This window comes from Martes martes (genome assembly GCF_963455335.1).
Source record: "Martes martes genome assembly, chromosome: 4".
Lineage (NCBI taxonomy): Eukaryota > Metazoa > Chordata > Mammalia > Carnivora > Mustelidae > Martes > Martes martes.
The window spans coordinates 70,704,625-70,731,065 of NC_137891.1; the positions used below are offsets into that span (position 1 = coordinate 70,704,625).

General features: G+C 39.7%; 1 protein-coding gene across 1 annotated transcript in view; it reads right to left on the bottom strand.

Moving 5' to 3' along the window:
• CLVS1 (clavesin 1) overlaps window positions 1–26,441 on the bottom strand; it is a gene marked incomplete at both ends in the record, with an annotated part of 169,987 nt that overhangs the window by 87,964 nt on the left and 55,582 nt on the right. The window contains one exon of the mRNA XM_080800080.1: window positions 6,258–6,432. Coding sequence (XP_080656206.1) covers window positions 6,258–6,432 — 175 coding nt within the window. The remainder of the gene's footprint in view (window positions 1–6,257; window positions 6,433–26,441) is intronic.

The following is a 26,441-nucleotide window of genomic DNA, read 5'->3' on the forward strand; positions in this document are numbered from 1 at the left end:
GCATTGATCTCTTAGATTTTAGGTTTGTCATCCGTAAAATGTGGTGTCAAAACAGTACTACCTCATAGGTTTATGGTAGAAGTTAAATAGTACGTGAAAAGTGCCTGGGGCATCGTCCGTGTAACTCAATTATTTGTAACAGTATAAATCAAATATTTATGATACTTATGATATAAATATCCTAAAACCATCTGTAACAATAAAACAGTCACACCATAAGCTTTGAATGAAGAGTGAATGAACAGAAAAAGTGTCTGATTGGCCAGGGGAAAATGACTTAAACCCAGAAATGAGGAAAGAAAAAAAAAAAAAAAAAGAAGGGAAGAATGCTGCCAGGCTCTCCTCCAGGGAGTGAAAAGTAAGCTGCTTTAAACCCTTAACAAATGCCTGGGTTCTTAAGGGAATCAAATATTTTGTAAATAGCCTGCGGGGCCCAAGGCTCTAGCTCTTCCCGAGTAAAACACTCCAGCCCCATAAGCCCTTTAAGGATGGGGGTTGGCTGAACATTGATCAATGCTGGGTGTTGATTGTAATGGCGGGGCCACAGCAATTTACAAGAAATGATTCCAAAAATTGATTTTGGAGACATTACAAAACTCCAGCACAGGACTTCCGCGTGTGGTTCATTCTGCCAGAATTCCCCAGCAGAACTGAGAATAATGCTGAGCTGGATTAAAATGGTGGCATAAATATTACTTTAGGTTTGATTAAAATTTAAACAAGTTGTAATGAACAGATACAACGGCTCTTAGAGACATGATTGACCGCATTTAAGAGATCAAACAGCTGAGCGAGAGGAAATGACTCCCAGGCAGTCTCAAAATTAGTATTTTAACCGAAGTTCTTTGAACTAATATTCATAGAATATTTATGTAACTGGGACAACTTAACATTCTAAACAATGACATTTCCTCAAAGCATTGCTGTAACAGGAGGAATGTATAATACATACACTATTAGAATTTCATGACTGGCTGATACAGGGTAACTCTTGATCTAAGAATCTGATGATCCCTTAAAGAGCAGTCTTCTATGTGATTATTATTACAACGCGTTAATTCAGCCTATGAAGCACATAACCGGAGTTCTATGCACATACCTTCTTTTTTATTAAAGTTTTTTTAATTTTTAAATCAGTTTTAAGTTCATAGCCAACTTGAAGGAAAGGCACAGAGATTTCCTACATATCCCCTGCTCCCGCACATATGTAGTTTGTCCCATTAACAGCCTGCCCCCCTTCCACGGAATGGAGAATTTGTTACAACTGATGAAGCTGCATTGACACATAAAAATCACCCAAAGCCTGTAGTTTACATTACAGTTCATGCTTGGTGTTATATGTTCTATAAATTTGGACAAATGTATAATGACAAGTGTCCCTCATTATAGCATCACACAACCTTTTTGGGCCCAGCCTGTTCATCCCTCCTCACGCCCACCCACAACTCGTGGTTACCACTGATCTTTTTACTGTCTCTATAGCTTTGCCTTCTTCAGAATGTCAAACAGTCGAAATCATGCAGTATGCAGCCTTTCCAGATTGACAACTTTTACCTTGTGACAATGCATTTCAGATTCTTCCATATCTTCTCATGGTTTGATAGCTCCGTCCTTCCTAGCATGAAATCATAGCCCATTGTCTTGAATCACAGTTTATTTATCCATTCACCTACTGAAGGATATCTTGGTTGCTTCCAAGTGTGGGCAATTATGAATAAAGTTCCTATAAACATTCAGGAGCATATACGTTTTCTACTTCTTTGGGTAAATACCAAGGAGTGGGATTACTGAATCAGATGGTTAGAGTAGGTTTAGTTTTTTAAGAAACCATCAGACTGTCTTCCAAAACTGCACTCTCACCAGCAATGAATGAGAATTTCTCTTGCCCCACAAACTTGCTAGGATTTGGTGCTACTGTTGTTCTGGATTTTAGCCATTCTAATTATGTGTATAGTGGTATCTCAATGTTGTTTTAATGTGCATTTCTCTGACGAATACGATGGGGACCATCTTTTCAAATGTTTATTTGCCATATATGTGTCTTCCTTGGTGAGTGTTTATTCAGGTTTTTGGCTGATTTTTTTTAATTGGATGGTTTGTTTTCTTACTGTTGAGTTTTAGGATTTCTTTGTACATTTTGGATAACAGTCCTCTATCAGGTGTATCTTTGCAAATTTTTCTCCCAGTCCCTGACTTTTCTTCTTATTCTCTTGACACAGTCTTTTGCAGAGCAGAAGTCTTTAATTTTAATGAAGTCTAGCTTACCAATTATTTCTGTCATGGATTGTGCCTTTGATGGTGTGTCTAAAAAAAAATCATTGCCATAACCGAGGTCACATAGGTTTTTTTTTTCTTTATGTTATCTTACGAGATTTCTATAGTTTTGAGTTTTATACTTAGGTCTGTGATCCATTTTGAGGCAATTTTTGTGAAGAGTATAAGGTCTGTATCTTTAGTCTTTGGCACATGGATGTCCAGTTCTAGCACAATTTGTTGAAAAGACTCTCTCAGCTCCATTGCCTTGCCTTTCCTCCTTTATCAAGGATCAACTGAATATATAGAATTGACTTCTGAGACAGAAATACAACCAGTGGACCCAGATAGGAAGCTGACACCGATCTGTCAGCCCAGTGCCCATCATCTCAATATTTCTCGGTATTATTTCCACTTTGGTTATGACTGGGGATTGTATGTAACCAAGAAAAAAAGCAATGAAGCACCCAGATACAAGCTAAAGGAAGCTCCCTGACATTACATGACAGGATATTCCAAATACCTTTTGTTTATTATGGTAGAGATTCTGATATACCGTCATGCCCCACACAGGACTGAAGACTTATTCTCCAGTTGCTGGGGGTGTTGCCAGCAGAAAGATGGCAGATAACAGTGCCTTCTGGGGCTTCAGGCTGAACAGACTCATTTTGTCCAAATTCACAACCATTTCCCAGGGCAGCTGGTACCCAATGACTGAACAACATGGGAATACCAAATTCCTATCCCTGGCCCCAGTCAGGGAATAATCTGAAGGGTCATCTTAGCCTCACAACGCCTGAGGCTTTCTTTGGAAATGACTGAACCGCAGCTTAGCTTCTCCTGCTGGCAAACTTTCTTCCACAGCTTCCCTTCCACAGGAGTTGACCCCAAGAGCACTTCCTAATAAACCCCCAGCCTGCTAACCTCTGTCAGAATCTGCTTTTCAAGAACTCAACATGCAACAATTAGTAATTGAAGGTTGCACTGAACAACCATCTTTACAGAGAACTAAGAATGGAGGTAAAAGGGCAAAAACTCAGGGTTTGGGAACTAGGTTGTGATGGAAGGTGTGGGATTGACCAAAAGTGGTTCTAAATTCTCACTGCCTGAGCAATGAGCTCCCACCCCCTTCTCCCTGTGGGAGGTGTTGTATTACCTATGTGTGGGGACCGTCATATCCCAGGGCCCCAAATTATCTAGGGTTTGAGCAGCAGGTAATCTGAGACAGCTCCTATAAAGAGCTAAAACCCCAAACCAGATGGCCTAGCCCAAAAGTGGTTTGATTATTCCCCCTGATGAAGCGGCTGTCTCACATCTACCCTACAAAAGTCAGAACAGCAGAGAGAGCAAGTTCTCTTCACTGGAACATAGGACCTCACCCCCTTGTGATATCCCACATGTCTAGCGGACCCTTGAACCTCTTCAAGCCTCTCAGAGGGTACACAGAAGGAAGACCAGGGGCTTCTCTTCTCTCACTGGCACTGGCCTTGCATCGCTTTCCCTTTCTCCACAAAAAGTCTGTGTCTTCACCCTGTCAGCAGCGTTGTCGAATTTATCTTGAATCTTCATGGTTGACAAATGGAGACCTGTGTGGGATCTTCCTTGTTCAACAAGTGTAAGCATGAAGGCATGAGTTCTGCTTAGTACCGGTTATGACTTTTTATGTCAAAGGGGTTTAATGTCTGTGGATAGAAATACTCCCTGCAATGAAGACAGATCACTGGGAGAGCCAGTGGCGGGGGTTGGGGGGAGGGGAGGACCTGAATATCTCCAAAGCCTGAGAGAGGATAGCCTCGTGTGAGAAGTCACCAGAAGTTGGCCAGATCTGACTGCCCTCTGTGAAGTGAAAGAAGTACCTGTCTGCAGTGACCCCTAGGGATTCTTCACAGTTGCCAAGGCAACAGCTAGACAGTCCAGGGAGCCTACCTATATCCTTGATGGAGGAACTACACCCAAGCTCCGTTTCCCTTGGGACCATTGGCTTCCTTCTCCTAGAAGGAGAGAATGAATCTTCCTCAGGTTTCCCAGGTTTCACTGGCAGAATTCCCAGGAAAAGCTGTATTTCAACCCAGATAGGCTGACTCCGGATTGGCCTGATACTTTCCCACAGTCAAGGGAGGTTATATAAGGGGAGAGTAGTAAAGAGGGTCAGGCCATTGCTGTGTGGGATGATGGGAGGAAGTACCTTCTCTCCACTCTGACCCTGACCTCATACATCTCCCCTTCTTCCAGGAGAAGTTATTCCTTAACCAGAGCTATAGGACATTGTACAAATCATCCCAGGCCCTGGTACAAGAGAAGTCCCAGATGGGAGCCATCTTGCCCACAAGAGGTCATCTAATATTTCTCCCAAAAAGTATCTCACAAGCTTATGTACAACTTTACCTTTTAAAACACATTCACTTGCATTAACTCGGTAAGACCCACATCAGCCGGGTGAAGTTGGCAAGGGACATATTATATAATCCACACATTTTCAGAAAGAAAAACTGGAACACAGTGTTGGATAAAGGACATTTTCTTCCCTGATTTATGAAAAAAAATCTTATAAATACACAGAGCTTGAATCACAGCTACTTACACATGTAATGAATTATCTTTTCAAAAGAGGACAAAATTAAATGAAGCTTGTACTACCACAGAAGATCCTGGAATTATGGTCAGCATAATTATCGGGTCTGAAATAAACCTTGCAGCTTACTGTACAGCTTTTGATAAAAGTTGTAAGGAGAGAGAGGTCAGACGTTCAGAGACTTGGATGAGAGGAGTTTGGAGAAAAAGAGCTAAAGTTCAGAGAAAGTGACTGATAGTAAAGGACAGACCGGTCTATGATTGGTATGGTTGAGGCAAGACACGACATTCTGTGTAATCTAGAAATGCAAAATCAACTTCAAAAATGTGCCCCCAATATACTGCCTGATGTGGTCCCCCATGATAATGGGGCGTTTGTGGAAGAGTTCCTCCTTTTCTGAAATGCCTGCTTTATTTTTCCTACCCTTGAAATAGGAAACCATTTTAATAAAATAAGATCCATTCAATAAACACCTTTATCACAGGCCCACATGCTGCTAGTTATCTGTTGGAGGCCAAATACGAATAAGCCCTAGCTCATTCTGTGAAACAGACTCATCAATAACTCATCACACTAGAGTATGACGCTCAATGGAAATGGGTCTCCTACTTTTTGCACTTTGAAGCGCGTAACAGCTGCTGATCTGAGAATTAGCAAATATTTTGCTTTCTACACATAATTGCCATCTATGGGGGAGGTCACCCCATTGAGTCTATCTTCCTACAAAATTAAGAAGGGTCATGAGTTTTATTCTTCTGGAACTGTGCCTATACCTTGTACTATAATAATGTTGTCATCAGGAAGCTTTGCAGGATTGTCTGAGTTTACTTTTCATAGAATCACTGGTTTTTAAACACAGGAGGGACCTCAGAGACTGAATACTCCTGACCTCCACATCGCACAAATTCCCATTCCCCAAAGTCCTTAAAACTGGTCATACGAACAAAAAGTAGAGTTTTGTCCGCTTCCTTTGCCGGCACTGAAATGATTTCTTTTAGTACAAACACTTCGAGCACAACGCATTCTGGGAAGTGAGGACCCACAGGATGCATTTCCTCCGTGCAAAACTGCTTCTAGAAACCCGGGAAGGCCCCCATGCCACCCCCTATGTAGGACATGCTCATGGAGCAGATGTTTTCTAGTTTTAATTTTTGTGAACTCTCAGATGGATTAGGCTAAACATCTCTGAGCTTTATTCATAATTGCTACGGTAGGTAATTTGTGCCTGTGGTAACAGTAATTTGGAGCTGTTAATGAAAATGAAGACTAATTAAAAAAAACAACTCTCAGGCTGAAGTGAAAATGTGGAAGATTCACAGGTGAACTGTATCTAAGTTTTCCCTCACGATTCCCAAGGACAAATATCATTTTGGTTGAAATAAAAAAAAAGTACATTGTCCCACAGACTCGTACTGTCCATTGTTGAACATACCTGCAGCCCTTCGATAGCCAGTTTGAGGATGGAGGGGGTCAGTTTGGAGGCCTGTTTGAAGGAAAAGTTACTCCAGTCTATAATTAAAATGAAGCCATTTATCTGAAGCTCCGGATCTTCGATAAGGACTTCCAGGGACAGCAAGATGGCGCGGAGGATATCTGTGAAGGAGTTCCTGTAGCCAAAACAGAAAGAAGAGGCTGGGTGTGAATATTAGCAGGTGGTACGTGAGTAGAGGGATGGGTGCCTCACGCCACTGCTCTATGAACCTGACCTACAGGGCAACACGGCTGTCCCGTACCCACAGTGACTGAAAATACATTTGCCCAACTTCGCAGGAACTGTACTTCAAGATTCACCAGATGGAAGTCTCCCTTTGATCCGACAGCCTCGGCACCCCACACTTTAAGGGGCATCCCTCCTTAGTGTCTCGTTTGGCTTCCATACTCTGTTTCTGGCACAAAACTGATTGTGTTTCACTGGAATGCATCCCTTACTTATCTGTCTCCCTCACGGAGCTCTGTTAACTTCAAGGGTAGGGACTGGGCCATAATCACGGCTGTGTCCTCAGCACCTAGCTCCTCGGTGAATCTTTGCTGAACAAATGAGGTGAGCCCTCAATCAGAAGCACTTATTTTGATTAACCCCCTTATTCCTTTTGTATGTTCAAAATGTTGCTCAATGTATAAAAACATCCATGCAATGGATGCTATTTTTTTAGCTTACGTTCTTGGATAGAGAAAAATAAAGCAGGAAGAAGAGCTTATTTTCATTGAAGGTTTGCAGAGTGTGATTCAGGAGGGAAATCGCTTTGAGTACATCAGTAACTATGACAACAGGCAGACCTGAATAGAAAAGAGAGTGACAGCTCTTCAGTGCTGTATGTGTTCCTTATGTCATATATTCCCATTCATCGGATGATCTTTGTGTTAAATAATTTTCAGACATGAAGAAATGATGGCATTTTTATTCTGCTAATTTCCCCAACAAATTAGCTGAGCTATAAATCTAAAATCTTAGAGGATCTCTAAATTCAGTGGCTTTTTTGGTAAGTACAAAAATATAAGATTGGATGGCAAATTCATTACTTCCTTCGGGTTTACTGTTAAAAATCGGAAGGCATCTCTTCTGTGAAGTACATGTGAAATGATTAGGTTCAGGGAGGCCTGGGTTGTTCAGTTGGTTAAGCAACTGTCTTCAGCTCAGATCATGATCCCAGGGTCCTGGGATCGAGCCCTACATGGGGCTCCCTGCTCAGTGGAGAGCTACTTCTCCTTCTCCCTCTGCCCGATAGACTGCCTGCTTGTGTTCTCTATCTCTCTGCCAAATAAATAAATTTAAAATCCTGAAAATAAAAAAAAACAATAATAAAAAAAAAGAAATAATCAGTTTCTTGGCATTTCAGCCTGGTTTAAATTCTAACCAACTCCAACGATTCCAGATTAAAATCAGGTAGCTTTTGATTGAACAGTAAATCAATAAGAATTTACTGAATGTCTATTATAAGCTCAGCATTGTGTTTTATACTTAAGGTTATAAAATAGTATGTTCTATTTCTATTTTCAGAGAGCCCTTGATTTAGTTGGGGCGGGCTAGCAAATTTGCAATATGAGTTGAAAGGGATCAATAAAAAATTTGAGCAGTCAGGGAGGAGGTTATGGAGGGATGAAAGAAAGCTTGGGATAAATCTTGATGGATGGATAGGATTTTGATGGATATTTGGGAGAAGGGGGAATAAGATACTTCAGGAAAGATGAGAGACAATAATTGAAAAATAAAGATACACAGCTGATTCTGCTTCTGTACAGTTCTGTTTCAGATGTATTCTGTTTTAACTTTAAGAGATATCAAATTCCTATTAATCTAGGATAGGTTTTCATTAGGACCTTGTTTCTGTTTTTGCATCCTCATCAAACATGAGATAAAGACCAAAGTCTTTTTCCAACATACGGCTTTGTTTTGGGAAGAAACATTAAGTAGAGCAGGGAACAAAAGATAATGAAAATATGGAAATGCCTAGTGGTAAACTGGAATGGCCATTAGGGAATTAGAAATCTGACCATAGATAAGCTTACTTGGGAAGATCACACACATGGAGAAAATCAAGACTAAAAAGCTAAACCCTAGATAGAGCTTATTTATAGTATTGAGTCAAAGGAAGAAGAATCAAAGAAATAAAAGATATGAGGATTGAGATAGTATTGGGTTAAAAAAAAGAGAAAAAGTATTTCAAGAAATAGGCTATGATAGATTGAGAATGTTACTACTTGTTCTTTTGCCTTTGGACCTTGCCATGGTTAAGAACATGCAACAGCTAGTGTGCTGGACCAAAGAGAAGGTTGAGGAACACAAATAAGTGACTCCCCAGCCAAAGAGCAGATCAGGAGAAGCAGAGCTACCCAGCTGAACTCAGATGCATGAGTAATAATAAATGATTACTTCTTTAAACCACTGAGTTTGGGGATGATTTGTTACCAGCAGTAGCTCTCTAATATCAGGGGGTAGTTAACCAAGTCAAGAGCAGTAGCACAGATTAGAGCTAACACGTCTTCTCATCACTTATCCACTTGTATCCACTCCCAAGAAAAGATACGGAACTCTGTCTGGAAATGAAGAAACCATTTTATGCATTTTCAACACCAGAACCTACTGCAGGATAAGCATTGTCAGTTAATGAAGTGTTATACTCATGGGATGGTCTCAAGAGAAAAGTGAAAGGATTCTGGACTTCATTATATTTTCCAAATGTTCCGATGCTTCACTTTTCCAGATGAACTGGATGAGCAGGAAAAAAGTTGAATGGAATGTGTTTCAAGTCATCAGATTTAACCCTTTGTTGAGGAGCGCAACCTGATCTCAGACTTTAGTTATGATCATTATCTTGAATTCCTTGCTTCTTGGTTTCCTAACATGGATTTCCTAAACTTTTTCTTCATTCCTCCTTACAACACTTTTGACTTGTGAAATCTTCCCAGGTTTTTATAATTTAAAAAATACCTCTCAGATCAATTACCTTATGCACATACTCTGCCCTCAAGGAGCTTAGAGCATAAATCCCCACTCCTTAAGTGTAGGTTGATCATAGTGACTTCCTTCCAAAGAGTACAGGATGGAAAGTGGAAAAAAGTAAGTTTACCCTGGAGAAACCTGACAAACACTACTTTGGGTAGGTGATTTGGGCACCAACATCAACAGAGATAACTTGTGTTGATAGAATTGTCCCTTGATATGGTAATGAAAATGGCACTTTACCTCTGTGATCTTCCTTCTAAAACATAACCCCAGATTAATCAAGAGGAAAACATTAGACAAATTTCAGCTGAAGAACATTATATAAAATGCCTGACCAACATGCCTCAAAATTGTCAAGGTCATTAAAAAGCAAGGGAAGTCTCAGGGGCGCCTGGGTGGCTCAGTGGGTTAAAGCCTCTGCCTTCGGCTCAGGTCATGATCTCAGGGTCCTGGGATCGAGCCTCGCATCGGGCTCTCTGCTCAGCAGGGAGCCTGCTTCCTCCTCTCTCTCTGCCTGCCTCTCTGCCTACTTGTGATCTCTGTCTGTCAAATAAATAAATAAAATCTTAAAAAAAAAAAAAAAGCAAGGGAAGTCTCAGAAACTGTCACAACCAAGAAAAGCTTAAGAAGACATGAAGATTAAATGTAATGTGGTATGTTGTGGGTTTCTGGGATAGAAGAAAGATATCAGATAGAAACTACGGAAATCTGAATAAATTATGGACTTAGTAAATTAAAATGTAACAATATTGGTTTATTAGTTGTAATAAATATAATATACTAATATAAGATGTTAAAAATAGGGGAAATTGGATGCAGGGTATGGAGAAACCCTCTCTGCTATCTTTTGTAAATCTAAAATTGCTCTAAATAGAATGATTTTTTTGAAGTGCTTACTAGAGTTTGTTATCTGTCATGGGAAGCTTCCATGAATCTTCTCTCAAGGTTTCTAAGTGAACCAAAATGGTCATGAACAATTCAGCTATTTTAAGTAAATTGTAGAAATGAGAGCAGAAGAAGACATTTTCAGAATTTGTTCATTCTACTAACTTATTTAGATTTTTACATTTTTTTCATTTTATTTTATTTTATTTCTTTTCAGTGTTCCAAAATTCAGTGTTTATGCACCACACCCAGTGCTCCATGCAATACGTGCCTCCATAATACCCACCACCAGGCACTGTTTAATAACTCATAGAACAATTATTTTCTGTATTATCTATAATCACAATCCCATCAGAGTATTTTATCACTTGTATCAAAAGGAACAGATGAAAAATGGATATTTAGAGTTTTTGACCCTTTTTCTATAATTTGCACAGCATATTTATATAGTCGGTTATGGACTGTATCAGTTTTTGATTGATAATTAAAAGCACAAGTGTGATAATATATATGAAAGCACTATAGGAAAGACAAACTGCCAATGAAATGTAAAGAATTGTATTAGTAAACAGTAGAAAACTTCAGCTTCCCGCCAAAGAATAATACATTTATATTCATTAGGACTTATGTGGTTTATCTAAGGGTTTTCATTATTATACTATGAGCACTTAGAGATTATAAACAGTGACTCATTTTTAGGTTCTATTGTTTTTATGAGCAGAGAACCCAATATTGTCACCTGAGGCTTTAAAATTTAGCAACAGCATAACACAAATGAGATGCAAAACAGTGGAAAATAGTGAGCCCTTTACCAATGAGAAGATATTTAAGCTTCAAAAAGTGACTACTTTGTGCTTTAAATTTTTAGTGACGATTCTAGAACCTAGATCCTAGACTCCTATAAGAAAAAAGATGTGATATGTGAACAGATAACCATATAGAGATACGATGGGGTTGCCAGTGAGACTGTTTCTTAAAAGGAGCAGTGAGAAGCCTCTTAATCACTCTGAAATCACAGTGCTTATCCTTATTCTAATTTTTCTGCTGCAGCACAAGTCTCTTAATATTAGCAGTTAAATCTTTTTTTTCTTTTTTAAGATTTTATTTATTTGGCAGATAGAGATCACAAGTAGGCAGAGAGGCAGGCAGAGAGAGAAGGGGAAGCAGGCTCCCCACTGAGCAGAGAGCCCGATGCAGGGCTCGATCCCAGGACCCTGGGATCATGACCTGAGCTGAAGGCAGAGGCTTTAACCCACTGAGCCACCCAGGTGCCCCAGCAGTTAAATCTTTTAAGCCAGCGCTATCTCAAAACCTCTTAACTCCACACTCAATATCATCAAGAGTTTACAGGTTTTTTTCTTGGGAATTTTTAAAAGACCTCCTTAAGCTACAAAATGCTTTTCCAAATAGTTTACTACCAAATATCTACGTTTTATTCACAGGTGCAGAAACATTGCATCTGAGCATGCTTCTTTATCTCTTCATCCCTTTGAGACTTCTTTCAAAGTTAATTATTAAAATAATCATGGCATGGTTCTCATAGTTACCAACCACACTTTGCCTATTACCTGACAATGATGTCCAAGACAAGGTGAAAAGGAATATGTGCTCCATCTGTATCGCCCCTGATGCATTTTGGTCTCTGGACATGGGAAGAACCCTATTTTGGTAAAGTGGCAAAAGGGCTTTACTCCAGGGCTTGACATCCACCCAGGGCTTCACATCCCCCCACCAAATAGGGACCACTCATAGAAGGCCAAAGTTCAGTAAAGGCTAATTTCCTGCTCCTCCTTGTAGAGGGTTGTTGCAAGAATTGTGTAAAACGATGTGTGAAGGAGCTTTGCGGATTGGAAAGCACATCCCAATAGGAGGCAGTATTTGTAATTGCATGAATTATAGGGATAACCCTCTTAGTCATACTGCTTGCATGATGGTGATGGTAGCAGGACATTAAGTGTACAAAATTCAATTGTGTTCTATCCAGGGGGAACCTATTTTCTCCTGTTCTAGGGCTGACGGTTTTCAAAATATGGTCTGAGATGGAAATTCTGGTGATATGTTTTCCTAAATGAGTTCTAATAATTCCTATATGAATCAAGGTTTAGCTGGACAGTCTCTGTGTATCATTTTGCATCAAAGCAAATGAATCCATATTTCTCAAAGGGGTAATCAAGGAAAAGTAAGAAAAAAACAACTATATTTTGAGAATATTAAATGCAGGCACATGCTAACAAAAATGCTTAACTTTGGGAGCCTGGGTGACTCAGTCAGTCATCTGCCTTCAGCTCAGGTTATGATCCCAGGGTCCTGGGATGGAGCCCAGCATTGGGCTCCCTGCTCAGTGGGGAGTCTGCTTCTTCCTCTCCCTCTGCTCCTTCCCCTCGCTTGTCCTCTCTCTCTCTTAAAACAAATAAATAAACTCTTTTAAAAAATGTTTAACTTTGCTGTAGAAGACTTAATATTTGCAAGAGCTTAATATTACATTTATTTTCCTGAATGTTAGCTAGAAAGTAAATTAGATAATTACTTTTCTCTGCGGGGATGATCACCCAGAGAACAGTGGTCTGGATTTAACTCTGCCTCACATGACTTGATGAGATTCATCCTCTCAAGAGTAGAGAGAAAGGAAAAAAGAGATCAGGGAAGAAAGAAAGGAGAGAGAAAGAATGAATGAAAAAAGAAAGAACACCTTGCAATTAATTTTTATCTCTGTTAATTCACCCTCTTTCCGTCAGTGAAGAAAACTTTTGGATTTGTATTAACATAAGAATAAAATTCCTTGTAACACCAGAATAATGAGTTGCCTCTTGGTTTATTATTAGTTGTAATAGGGGAATATCTGGTTCTCAATGCCTCAGCGTCACAAAAAGGAATAATGTATTCAGTACCATTCAAACGTAACACATGTGGCCCAGTTTCTATGTGTGGAGTTTTAGATAAGGGTCAAGCTATAGCAGATCATCTGCTTTCTGAATTTTTAGTTCGGTTCAGGTCGTAGACTCTCGATTTCAATGGAATGTATCTTATAAAAACAAGTACAGTCATTTCTAATGTTTGTCTATCTCTACCAAGAATTACAATAATATACGGAAAGATTATGGGTCACTCATCCTTGATTCAAACCACCTCCTACTCAATCATTTGCTTATAGAGGACAGAACATAAAAGGGTAATGATCTTGTCTAAGAACAGGGCCCTTATTTAGAACTAGTATAGAGAAAATAAAGATGAAAATGGTGAAATCATTGTTTTGTCACTCAAGGAAAGCTTGAAGATAAGAGGTTATACTTATGTAGGCCAATCCTGACAGGTCTATCCATCTCCCGATACATACACAAAAAGGTAAAGTTTTCATAGCACCACACTAGATGACATTGAAACTAAAGCTCTTAAATCCCGGTCTGCTAGTGTTCTTCCTTGTTTGTGTTTCTGTGGCAAACAAGATTATAACTCGTGTGTGTGTGTGTGTGTGTGTGTGTGTGTGTACACACACAATAACTCAAAATCTAGAGTTAATTCCCCTGGAACTTGTCTTCCATCCCATTCAGTTATTTTTTACTTAAATGAAGAAATGGTTTGAATAGGTAAAACCTATAGTTTCATCGCATTTGATCCAAGTGCTTCTAAATTCTCCCCAAAATTGAAAAGAATGAAATTAAGAGCAAATGCAACTATCTGCTCACTTAAATATAGTGAAATTTCTTTTTTTTTTTAAGATTTGTTTATTTATTTGAGAGAGGGAGGGAGGAAGAGAGAAAGACAGTCTTAAGTAGACTCTAAGCTGAGTGCTGAGCACAGACCCCAAAGGCTTGATCTCTTGACCCTGAGATTATGATCCGAGCTGAAATTAAGAGTTAGATGCTTAAGTGACTGAACCACCCAGGCACCCCCAGATAATGCAGTGCAAATTTTTATCATTCAATGTCTTCTTTTAAATTTATTGGATAAGGAGTCAGGAGGCATTTATTCAAAGATTTAGCAAAGTTCTTTATGGGAAACACACAAGATAAAAGGATTTTTTTCCCTTTTCTGCTAGTAGATGGAAACCAGTAGGGAATATTTAAAAATATGAATAGGGGAGGCAAATGAAGCATAATCATTAAAAACAATAAGATTTAGAGTTAGGAAGACTCTGATTCAAATCCTGGGTGTTCTATGTGAACTTAGTAAGTTATTTATCTCTCTATGGTTTAGTTTTCTCGTCTGCAGAAGGAGGACCACAGCACCTACCCCAGTGGCAATGATAAGGTAAGATAACATACAAAGAAGCCACCACAGAGCAACTGGCTCATGACAATTCATAGAAGGTGCTAATGGTCATGGTGGTTTTCATTATTACATAAGTGAATATCATATCAGATAGAAAGTAATAGGGGTGGCTGGTGGGAATAATGAGAAAGACTGATCATTTATGTCTGGGGAGGTTTGGGACATCTTCAACTGGGCTGTGATGAATGGGAAAGTTTGGACACTAGACATAGAAGGGAAAGGGTGGAAGGAGCTGTGTAAACAATAGTAAGAGTTGAAAGCACAGAGGCTATGTATTGGGAGCAATGGCATGTTTGCGTATGCCGTGGAACAAAGTGAAAAGAATGCAGAATACGGTCCCAAATGAGGCCGTGACTTGTCTTCATTCTCCTTGATGGGAGAACCACTGAGTGGCTAGGCAGAGGGGGAAGGCAGGAGCAGTTATGCTTTAGGAAGATTTGGACTGGCAACTGGGAGACTGGAGTCACACAGTCCGATTAGGAGGAGGTAGGTGACTCTAAGACATTAGGTAAGAGCTGAACGGAAATGAAAGATGTGAGAAGAACTGTGGATAACAGAACCCAGGACTTCGTTACGGATTAGATGAAGGGGTCAAGAGAGGAAGGACAGTGCTACTAATTGAGACAAAAGGAACTCTGTCAAGGAAGAAGTAAGTGAGAGATGCTGGAGTTGTATCTTAGAAAAAGGATCTTACGTAGTAAGAATCAGCACCCAGGACAACGACATAGAGTGTTGATGTTACTATCAATATGATTTGACATCAGGGCTGTCAAAAGGGGGTCTAGAAAGGCATAGTCGTGTGGGATCTGTATTCCTGCCACATGAGTGATGAAATTCCTCTTTAAATTGATGCCATGTCTGCAGGCAAGAATATTTCCTGTCCTATTCTTAAGAGACCACTTGCCTCTGTCGCTTAGACTATGAGCTTCACCAGAGCTGGGAGAATACTGTCTTTGAATCCCTGGCAATCACCAGTACCCGAACATAGTAGATACTCAACAAATGATGCTTAGTGAAGGAAAAAGGGCAGGTGTGCTAAACACACCTGTCGGATGCTCTGAAACAGTAAAAATAGACAAAACCTACTTTGGGAGCACCACTGGGTAAATTTTCCTTCTCTTCAATGTCTTTTATACTCATTGCTAACGGTAGTGGTGTCAGATGTGTGTCCTTAAGCACCTTTGCCTTTATGGCTCATATTTATAGAATACTGTGCTATTGAGAACCATGTATTCAAGAGGAGGAAAGGAAACTAGGCTTGAAGACTTGATTTTGGTTTAGGAAAGAGCCATGCATGCATTCATATAACATTAGTAACATCATGAATTAAGACTGAGAAAATGACAGTCTAGAAGAGTTAATAATAAATGCTAGATGGGAATGTTTCTAGAGAGAAGTCAGGTATACCATGAGATTCTTAGCCCACTGGAAAAGAACTGGTCCCTAAATAACACTTTAAGACAGCCTGAAATTCAAGTGAGGAAAGGGTTTGTTTCATCCAGCTCTCTAGATGGGGATTGGTCCAAGTTCTATAGGGAGCCACAAAAAAAGAATTCAAAACCACCCTACCGGAAGTGAGTTATGAGCATTCCACCCATTACTAAATGACTATGAAAAATTAATTTCATGCTTGTCTCTTCTGGTAGCTCCCCTGGCTGAGGAGCTTCAGAAAAGTGAAAACTAGAAGAGTCTCAGGAATGCAAAGAAGTACCTAGGCATGGACCTAGAATCATATCAGCCTAATTGAGGTCACAGACAGCAAGATCACCCCTGATGTGAGCAAGTTAACAGAGATGGTCACATTACTCTTACTTCCAATGGAATTCAAGTGACATTTGTAGAGCTTGCATAGCATTCATAGTGACATACTTGAAATAGAATATTCTTTCCTGTAAGTCTGTCTGGTTCTTATAACAACAACATCACTTTCAGAACAAGAAATTGGACAATAAGATGAGAAGTTATCTTAAGAAAACATCCATCCCATAATACTACATTGCTTTGAATGATTTTACCTCCTTAGCATCTCCACTTTGGTGATATGCTGCTGTCACTCTTGGAATTAAGAGGTTCCTTCCCAAAATCATAAACCTTGATAAGAGTGTGCAGTTAATAGTGAATTAAATAGTACATTAACAAAACCACTCTATAGATGTTGCACTTCATGGAAAGCACACCTGTGACTTCAGTGGAAATATGCAACATCTAATAATTTTAATTAACGCAGAAAATTGCCTACACCAATGAAAACTCCAAATCTCTGTGCTTAATAAAGAGGTTAACAATATCTTAAAACTGAGAATTCCCAAGGCTCTAAAATTAGTTGCCTGTAACTAGAAGTCTCAACCCTGAAAAATATGGATAATTCTCATCAGAAGATTTAATAGAGACTGATTAAATTTAGAGTCTACAATCTGATTGAAGTTTTCAAAGTTGGTTTATTCTTTCCCCTTTTTAAAATTCTAGCCTCCTTAATCATAAGGTACTGAAACAGCAGCAAGCAATCAAATTCATGAAAGATTAAAAGGAGAGAGCCACAGGAAATCATTATGTAACAGAAAGGAAAATCCCATTTTCAGAGATAGTGTATTTTAACATATTTATTATCTACCCTGACAGAAATGCAACTTGTTGGCTGATTTTCAGGTAGACATTCTTCTACCTGGCTACTAACCTTCAACTATTTTGTCTTCCTTAAGACAATTTAGGTTATTGGAATCTTGGAAGTATAAGGTTGCTGTGCCTTCATAGCGATCAGGCTCAGAGAGTCCCTTAACATTGTCTATAGTTTTCTGAGTTTGAGTACAGTAAGGCAAGCCTAATGGGAAGAATTTTGGGTCTTCGTCAACTCCCATAATGCTTAGTGATGGTTCACAAATCACAATAATGATAAGAGGATTGAGCATGCTTCTGAAACCAGGATAAATATATTCCCATGGCCCAGAGAGAAAAAGCTTTCTGCAAATCCCACCTATACTTCTTCCACAACTGGACATGTGCTTAATTTCAGCAGAAAAGAAATCCCCTTTGGAGGTTTCAGATGAAACATGGAATCTGGAGTCCTGTGACTGTAATAGTTAATTGGCAAGACCAGACATGTCAGAATAGGGATGTGGGATTTTTTGGAATTCTCCTAGAAGGAGATCCACATGCACACTCACCCAACCCCACCCAGCCAAAATCAGGAAGGTCATGGACACTAAAGAATGGTAATACTCTCTCCCTACTTTCTATAAACCAGTGGTCTGGGAGCTCAAAGGCACCCACTTAGTGAGGCTCAGCCAGAACCCCTTATTTTCACCCTACTTAATTCTAGAAATCAGAAGAAAAACAAAAGGTAACATTTAATATGTTCATAAAAGAATAAACATAAGCTCATGATAGCTGATTTAACAGAACAATACAAAATAAAACCAAGCAAGAAATCTCTAAAGAATTGGTTGACTTTTTCCTTCCAAAGTAGAGTATGCCTGGAGCTGATTTTACACTTCAAGGTGACTTTATGCATGGAAGCTCTGGGGAATTATTTTATGGAGGTGGTTAAAGACAACATTAGTCTCTTTTACTTAATTACATCACAGATTATCACTTGGCAATTCTCTAAGCAATTAGAGCCAGTGGTTATTATTTATTGCTGCCGCTTAGTAGCTACACCACAAGAGATACCATAAAACATCAACATACACTTTTCTTCAGCATAGGTCCAAAATACCCTATTCTGAATAACAGAACAGAATTTGGAAAATGTGTTGCATATTTATATAGACACATAATTTGTATATTTAAATATTCACACAAAGAGAAAATACAACATTTTAGGACTTGGGATTTTACTTCTTGTTGTAGGAGGATTTCAGTGCCTAAATTTAGTCTAACGAAATCTCAGAGATTGTAAGGGACCACTTAGAAAGATCAGCAGTTTAATTTCTAAAGAGGAAAAAAATTTTGATGATCAGACTCTGGAAAGTTCTATTTCAAGTTTTTCCCTCTCCTTTAAACCCTGCCTGCTATAAATTGATGGGCTATTATCCATCCTTTTTCTATTAACCAAGGGACAAGGAGGATTCTCCTAGTTCTGGTTCATACAGAATAGTCCCAGAAGGCGGCACTGGAACGTCCTGTCTCCTTGACCCTGGACATGGTACTTACACAGCTACATAATTCTCTGGATCCTGAGGCAACCTATTAGTACTGTAAGTAATTGCTGACTGCAGCAAGCCAGAGCACTGGGGAAGCTTGGAGGGAGAGTAGATTAAGACGGAGGTTGGTTCTTCCAGAATAGATTTACAATTCAAATGGAGTAAGGCAACTGACAGCTTGCAGGAATCTTTGTGATTACCCGGTGATCCCCACCTGAAGGTAGGATCACTTCCTTTCCATTTGGGGGACATCTGGTAATGTGTGTATGGGAGGGATGGATGGTTTCCATAAGTATTTGGACACTGCTACCAGCATTTACTGGACAGAGACCAATAATTCTAAATATCCTGTAATGTGTAGTACAGTCCCAGAATAAGATCCCATCCCAAATGCTTGCAATTTTTTAAAAATCTTAAATAATGAAATTCAGATCCAGAGAATCTCAGGGAAACCACTTCAGCAGTTAGCTGCACAGCGGTAGCAAGCTTGCTGACTCCTGGGTCCAGTGAGCCTGCAATATCTCTGAGACTCGCAGAACAAAGGAAGAACTAACTCAGTGGGAGGCCGGGCAACATAGCAAGAATATTTATTGCTATTTCTCTGTTCCACTTTCTTCCTCTTTGCCTAGATTATTATTTCCTTCCCTTCACTGGGCCAACTCTTTCTCATTCTTTAAGTCCTGAGTCAGATGTCACTTTCTTAGGTAGAATTTCCTACCTCAGGAAGTAGCAGAGCATAGACAAGTACTCCCACCTTGAACAAACTTTAGTCAGGCTCTTCTGAGCTCTTTTCAACTAGTCCTCATGCTTGGTACACATCCCTGGCCTACAGAGTCCAGTGTTAGTAAATAACTCTGCTAAGCCTGTTTATTGAGAGTTTCTCCAGCCTTGATATCTAATCAAATTCCTCTCTTCACCACCCATTCTTGACACCTAACCAAGTTCTTAAGAATGTTCCATCCACTCCCTCACCATTCCTGTCAGCTGTAAATCTCTACTTGTCCCTGTAGTGTTCAGAGTTCAAACTCTCTTTGCTACTGCAATAGTCTTGAATAAAGTCTTACTTGTTATTGTTAACAAGTTCCAGTGAATAATCTTTCTCTTATAGTATTAATTAATATATGTCAAATGGATGAATTCCTGAGATGAGCTGTCTAGACAGGTGTCCCCACATGGGAAAGAAGCCTGGTGGATGAGGTAAGGGAATTTGAAGGTGTCTACAATGAAGACTGGGCTGTTCCTTTAATAATCTGACCCTGCAGAGCTCTCCTCTACTCCCAGGGACTAGACCTGGGCAAGACTATCCATCCATATGTGCTAATGAGCTTTCTCCTCAACGAGGGCAGCCCATTATGCCAATCTATGGGACAGGAAAATGTAGAACATGTTGAGGCTTGGAGAATATCCTTTGGGGTATTCAATTTACAAAAGAGATAATCTGGTACCTGAGGGTTACATGCATGAAATTAAGGGATAGGATACTACCAAGTAGAATAGACACTTTTGGTTATTATTCCAATCTGAACAGACACATTCATTTGTACTGACTTATGCATTCTTTACTCACACACTTGTCTTTATTGAAAGACTGAAGAAATGTGTTAGAGAAGTCAACCGTAGTATTTATTACTTATTATTTAAGCAAGTAGTCACAAATTCTTCAAGAATCAAGGGAGAACTTCTGTTTGTTAGTCCACCCCAGATACTATGCAATAACAACTCACATATTCTTTAATTAGCTTAATGTGAAATCGTTGAGGAAAGAAAAGTCTTATTTTTTTTCCCCACACTAATCTTGAAACTTAACAAAACAGAAACTTCTCAATTTCTATGACTCTGATAACTTGGACAGAGTCATCTCAGAGTGGCACAGAGCTTACTGGCTTATGGGTCAAAGACGCAGTTTTGGTCCAAGCAATTTTTATTTTGGTTAATCTCAGAAGAAAGAAATGGAGCTGCCATTTAAGGATCACATATGCCATATGCCACAATTGTACATATACCATCAGTACTATCATGACAACCTTGTAAAGTGCAGAAACCATGGCTTGATGAGGTCACTGATAACCACATGGTAAAATGAAGAACAGAGATCAGAACCCAGGTGTCCAATGACAGAGTCCACAGTCAGTTCTCAAGGACTCACGAGCAGGGTATGTGGATCTGACACCAATACTCCTAAAAATAGGTTTTGACATCCAAACTATCTTCATATATAAGGTAAAGAGAAAAGCCCGTTTGCAGTTGCCCATAAAGATGGGCAATACTAGAAGCTTCCCTTCATCTCAAATGTCTGGGAGTAAACAATGTCCAGCCAGGCTATACTTTTAGAATCTCCTGGCCTACAAGCCCCCACTTCTCCAAGTCCCCTCTTGTCCCTGTCATATTTGGAGGTGGGTTCAAATGCTCTCTCCTGTCCTTCCCACTGTGCAATAGAAACTACAAAGGGTTGTGAGCTGTTTACATTATGTGATTGACTGACGGATGATTCTGCTTTAAATGCATGCACACAAAATTCTTGTTCAACCAAGCTTAATTCCCTGCATATTTTCAGGCCACAATGCTTTGAAACTAGAACTCAACCACAATAAGAAAGGTGGAAAGAACTCAAATCCATGGAGGCTAAAGAGCATCCTACTAAGGAATGAATGGGACAACAAGGAAATTAAAGAAGAATTTTTTTAAAAAGTCATGAAAATGAAAACACAAGTGTTTAAAATCTTTGGGACATAGCAAAATCGGTCCTGAGAAGAAAGTATATGGCAAGACAAGGCTTTCTCAAGAAACAAGAAAGGTCTCAAGTACACAACCTAACAATACACCTAAAGAGCTGAGGAAAGAATATCAAAGAAAGTTTAAACCAGCAGGAGAAGAGAAATAAAGATCAGAGCAGAAATCAGTGAAATAGAAACCAAAATAACAGTAGAACAAATCAATGAAACTAGGAGCTGGTTCTTGGAAAGAATTAATAAGATTGATAAACCCCTGGCCTGACTTATCAAAAAGAAAAGAGAAAGGACCCAAATAAATAAAATCATGAATGAAAGAGGAGATCACAACCAACACCAAAAAAATAAAAACAATTATAAGAACATACTATGATCAACTATACACCAGCAAATTTGGCAATCTGGAAGAAATGGATGCATTTCTAGAAATGTATAAACTACCAAAACTGAATCAGGAAGAAAAAGAAAACTGGATAGATCCATAACCAGTAATGAGATTGAAGCAGTCGTCAAAAATCTCCCAACGAACTATAAGAGCCCAGGGCCATATGGCTTCCCAGTGGAATTCTATCAAACATTTAAAAAAGAATTAATACCTATTCTCCTGAAACTGTTTCAAAAAATAGAAATGGAAGGAAAACTTCCAAACTCATTTTATGAGGCCAGCATTACCTTGATCCCAAAGCCAAGACCCCACCAAAAAGGAGAATTATGGACCAATATCCTTGATGAACACAGATGCAAAAATTCTCACCAAAATACTAGCCAGTGGGACCCAACAGTGCATTAAAAGGATTATTCAGGTACCTGGGTGGCTCAGTGGGTTAAGCCTCTGCCTTCAGCTCAGGTCATGATCTGAGGGTCCTGGGATTGAGCCCCACATTGAGCTCTCTGCTAAACAGGGAGCTTGCTTCCCCTCTCTCTGCTTGCCTCTCTGCCTACTTGTGACCTCTCTCTCTCTGTCAAATAAACAAATAAATTCTTTAAAAAAAAAAAAAAGGATTATTCATCACGACCAAGTGGGATATATTCCTGGGCTGCAAGGTTGGTTCAACATCCACAAATCAATCAATGTGATATAATGCATTAATAAAAGAAAGAACAAGAACCATATGATACTCTCAGTAGATGCTGAAAAAGCATTTGACAAAGTACAGCATCCTTTCCTGATCAAAACTCTTCAGTGCAGGGGTAGAGGGTACATACCTCAATATCATAAAAGCCATCCATGAAAAATCCACAGCAAATATCATTATCAGTGGGGAAAAACTGAGAGCTTTCCCCTAAGGTCAGGAACACGGCAGGGCTGTCCACTATCACCACTTCTATTCAACATAGTACTAGAAGTCCTAGCCTCAGCAATCAGACAACAAAAAGAAATTAAAGGCAACCAAATTGGCAAAGAAGAAGTCAAATTCTCACTCTTTGCAGATGATATGACACTTTAGGTGGAAAACCCAAAAGACTCCACTCCAAAACCGCTAGAACTTGTACAGGAATTCAGTAATGTGTCAGGATATAGAATCAATGCACAGAAATCAGTTGCATTTCTATACACCAACAGCAAGACAGAAGAAAGAAAATTAAGGAGTCAATCCCATTTACAATTGCACCCAAAACCATAAGATACCTAGGAATAAACTTAACCAAAGAGGTAAAGAAAACTATAAAGTACTCATGAAAGAAATTGAGGAATACACAAATAAATGAAAAAAAGTTCCATGTTCATTGGATTGGAAAAACAAATATTGTGAAAATGTCTATGCTACCTAAAGCAATCCCTAACAAAATGCCATCAATTTTTTTCAAAGAAATGGAACAAATAATCCCACAATTTATATGGAACCAGAAAAGACCCTGAATGGCCAGAGGAATGTTGAAAAAGAAAACAGAAGTTGACTGCCTCACAATTCTAGACTTCAAGCTCTATTACAAAGCTGTCATCATCAAGACAGTATGGTACTGGCACAAAAACAGACACATAGATCAATGGAACAGAATAGAGATCCCAGAAATGGACCCTCAACACTATGGTCAACTAATCTTCGACAAAACCCAAAAGAATGTCCAATGGAAAAAAAGACAGTCTATTCAACAAATGGTGTTGGAAAAATTGGATAGCCACATGCAGAAAAATGAAACCGGATCATTTCCTTACACCACAAACAAAAATAGACTCAAAATGGATGAAAGACCTGATGTGAGACAGGAATCCATCAAAATCCTTGAGGAGAACACAGGCAGCAACCTCTTCGACCTCAGCTGCAGCAGCTTCTTCCTAGGAACATCGCCAAAGGCAAGGGAAGCAAGGGCAAAAATGAACTATGGGACTTCATCAAGATCAAAAGCTTTTGCACAACAAAGGAAACAGTCAACAAAACCAAAAGACAACTGACAGAATGGGAGAAGATATTCGCAAATGACATATCAGATAAAGGGCTAGCATCCAAAATCTATAAAGAACTTATCAAATTCAACACCCAAAGAACAAATAATCCAATCAAGAAATGGGCAGAAGACATGAACAGACATTTCTGCAAAGAAGACATCCAAATGGCCAACAGACACATGAAAAAGTGCTCCACATCACTCAGCATCAGGGAAATACAAATCAAAATCACAGTGAGATACCACCTCACACAAGTCAGAATGGATAAAATTAATAAGCAGGAAATGACAGATGTTGGCGAGGATGCAGAGAAAGGGGAACCTTTCTACACTGTTGATGGGAATGCAAGCTGGTGCAGCCACTCTGGAAAACAGTATTGAGTTTCCTCAAAAAATTGAAAATAGAGCTACCCTATGACCCAGCAATTGCACTACTGGGTATTTACCTTAAGGATCCAAATGTATTTATCTGAAAGGGCATGCGCACCCGAATGTTTATAGCAGCAATGTCCACAATAGCCAAACTATGGAAAGAGCTTAAATATCCATCAAGAGATGAATGGATAAAGAAGATGTGGTATATATATATATATGTATATATACAATGGAATACTACGTAGCCATCAAAAAACCAAAATCGTGCCATTTGCAATGACGTGGATGGAACTAGAGGGTATTACACTAAGCGAAATAAGCCAATCAGAGAAAGACAATTCTCACATGATCTCACTGATACGAGGAATTTGAGAGGCAGGGCAGGAGGTTGTGGGGGCAAGGGAAGGAAAAAATGAAACAAGATGGGACCAGAGAGGGAGACAAACCATAAGAGACTCTAAATCTCAGGAAACAAACTGAGGGTTGCTGGGGGTGGGGAAGGGATGGGGTGGCTGGATGATGGACATTGGGGAGGGTATGTGCTATGCTGAGTGCTGTGAATTGTGTAAGACTGATGAATCACAGACCTGTACCCCTGAAGCAAATAATATATTATATGTTAATAAAAGACAGACAAACAAACAAACAAAAAAGGGGCAACCTACCAAAAAAAAAAAAATGTTTGCTCTCCATTCCCATACAGCAATTAGGAAGGCCTGACAAAGCAGTGAGAAACTTGCTCTTTCTAGCTGAAAACCATGATTAAGTGGTCCTTTTCTGGACTTGTCCTCCAGATCTCAATAAACAGATCCCTGCCCACCTCTGCACAAGCCTGCTCCTTCCCCAACTCCCAGCCTGCCTAGAATGATTTTCCAGACTTGGGAGTGATTTTGAGGGCTGAGATGTGTATTATCTTCAGTGTTTATTACAGGACAGTGTTCAGTACTAAGCAATCTAGAAGAATAAGGGAGATTCAGATCCAGCTCTAGAGATAGGGTACAGCAGCTCACAACCCAAATGCCTACAAGGTCCAATAAGGACTTGTGAATGAAGGAAACAGGTTGGGGGATGCAGAACTATTGGCCAGGATGTGATGATGGGGAAACCACCAGTTGACACCAAGAATAGCTAGAAATTGAGATTTCTAATGTGAATCTTTAGAATATCTTAAACATTGGCAAACAAGTCTGCCTCTACCATTAGTGAAGCCTGGGATAAGATTACAAATGGAGCTCCACATACCCTATGTCTAAATATTTAAATATTAGAAACCAAGTCAACAAATCGTTGGGGCGCCTGGATGGCTCAGTCAGTTAAGTGTCTTTGGCTCTGGTCATGGTCTCGGGGTCCTGGGATCAGCTGGTGGGTGTCAGGCTCCCTGCTTAGTGAGGAGTCTTCCTCTCCATCTCCCTTAGCCCCTCCCTGCCCACCACCACCCCCACCCCCCACTCATGCTCACTCAAGCTCTCTCTCTCAAATAAATAAATAGAATCTTAAAAAAAAAACAAGTCAACAAATTATGAAATAAAATGCTTTCTAGCCCCTACTCTAACAATGACATGGATGGTCAGGTTCTAATTTAGAATATTTGGGATCTTTAGAATCCCATGCCTAATTGTAGTACTACTGAGAAAGCCAGCTCCAGGACCTGAGTGCAGTACCCCCTGCTTTTTTCACCCCGGCTCCATCTGATGTAGTTGGGACCTTACATGCAACTACATATACCTTAGATATAGTTCCTATATCTAAGCTCCAGCCATGTTCTCTACATTCAGTGTCCCTTGGTTATATCTCAGGCCTGGAGGTGCACACTTGCACACTCTGTAGGAAGTCAAATCTGGAAAAGAGATCCACACAGATCTTGGAATTGGGTTTGGGACCATTTGGGCAAGAAAATCTGGGCTGCTGGATTCCAGAGCACAGTCTAGAAGGAGAGGGTATAAACTCCAGTTGGGCACTACTCCTGGCCCTACAAACTTCTGACCCTTTTAGAAAGGAGCATGGCTTTAGGAATAGAGGAAGTTCCTCTAGAATGTGAGATCTGGAACAGGAGCCCATTTCTGCCAAGTACTAAGGAAAGTACTCTGGCCCAATTATTATTATTTTTTTAAATTGAACTTTATTTTTTCAGTGTTCCAAGATTCATTGTTTATGCACCACACCCAGTGCCCCATGCAATATGTGCCATCCTTAATATGCACCACCAGGCTCACCCAACCCGCAACCCCCTTCCCCTCCAAAACTCTCAATTTGCTTCTCAGAGTCCACAGTCTTTCATGGTTCATGTCCCCCTCCAATTTCCCCCAACTCCCTTCTCTCCTTCTCCCAATGTCCTCCGTGTTATTCCTTATGCTCCACAAGTAAGTGAAACCATATGATAATTGACT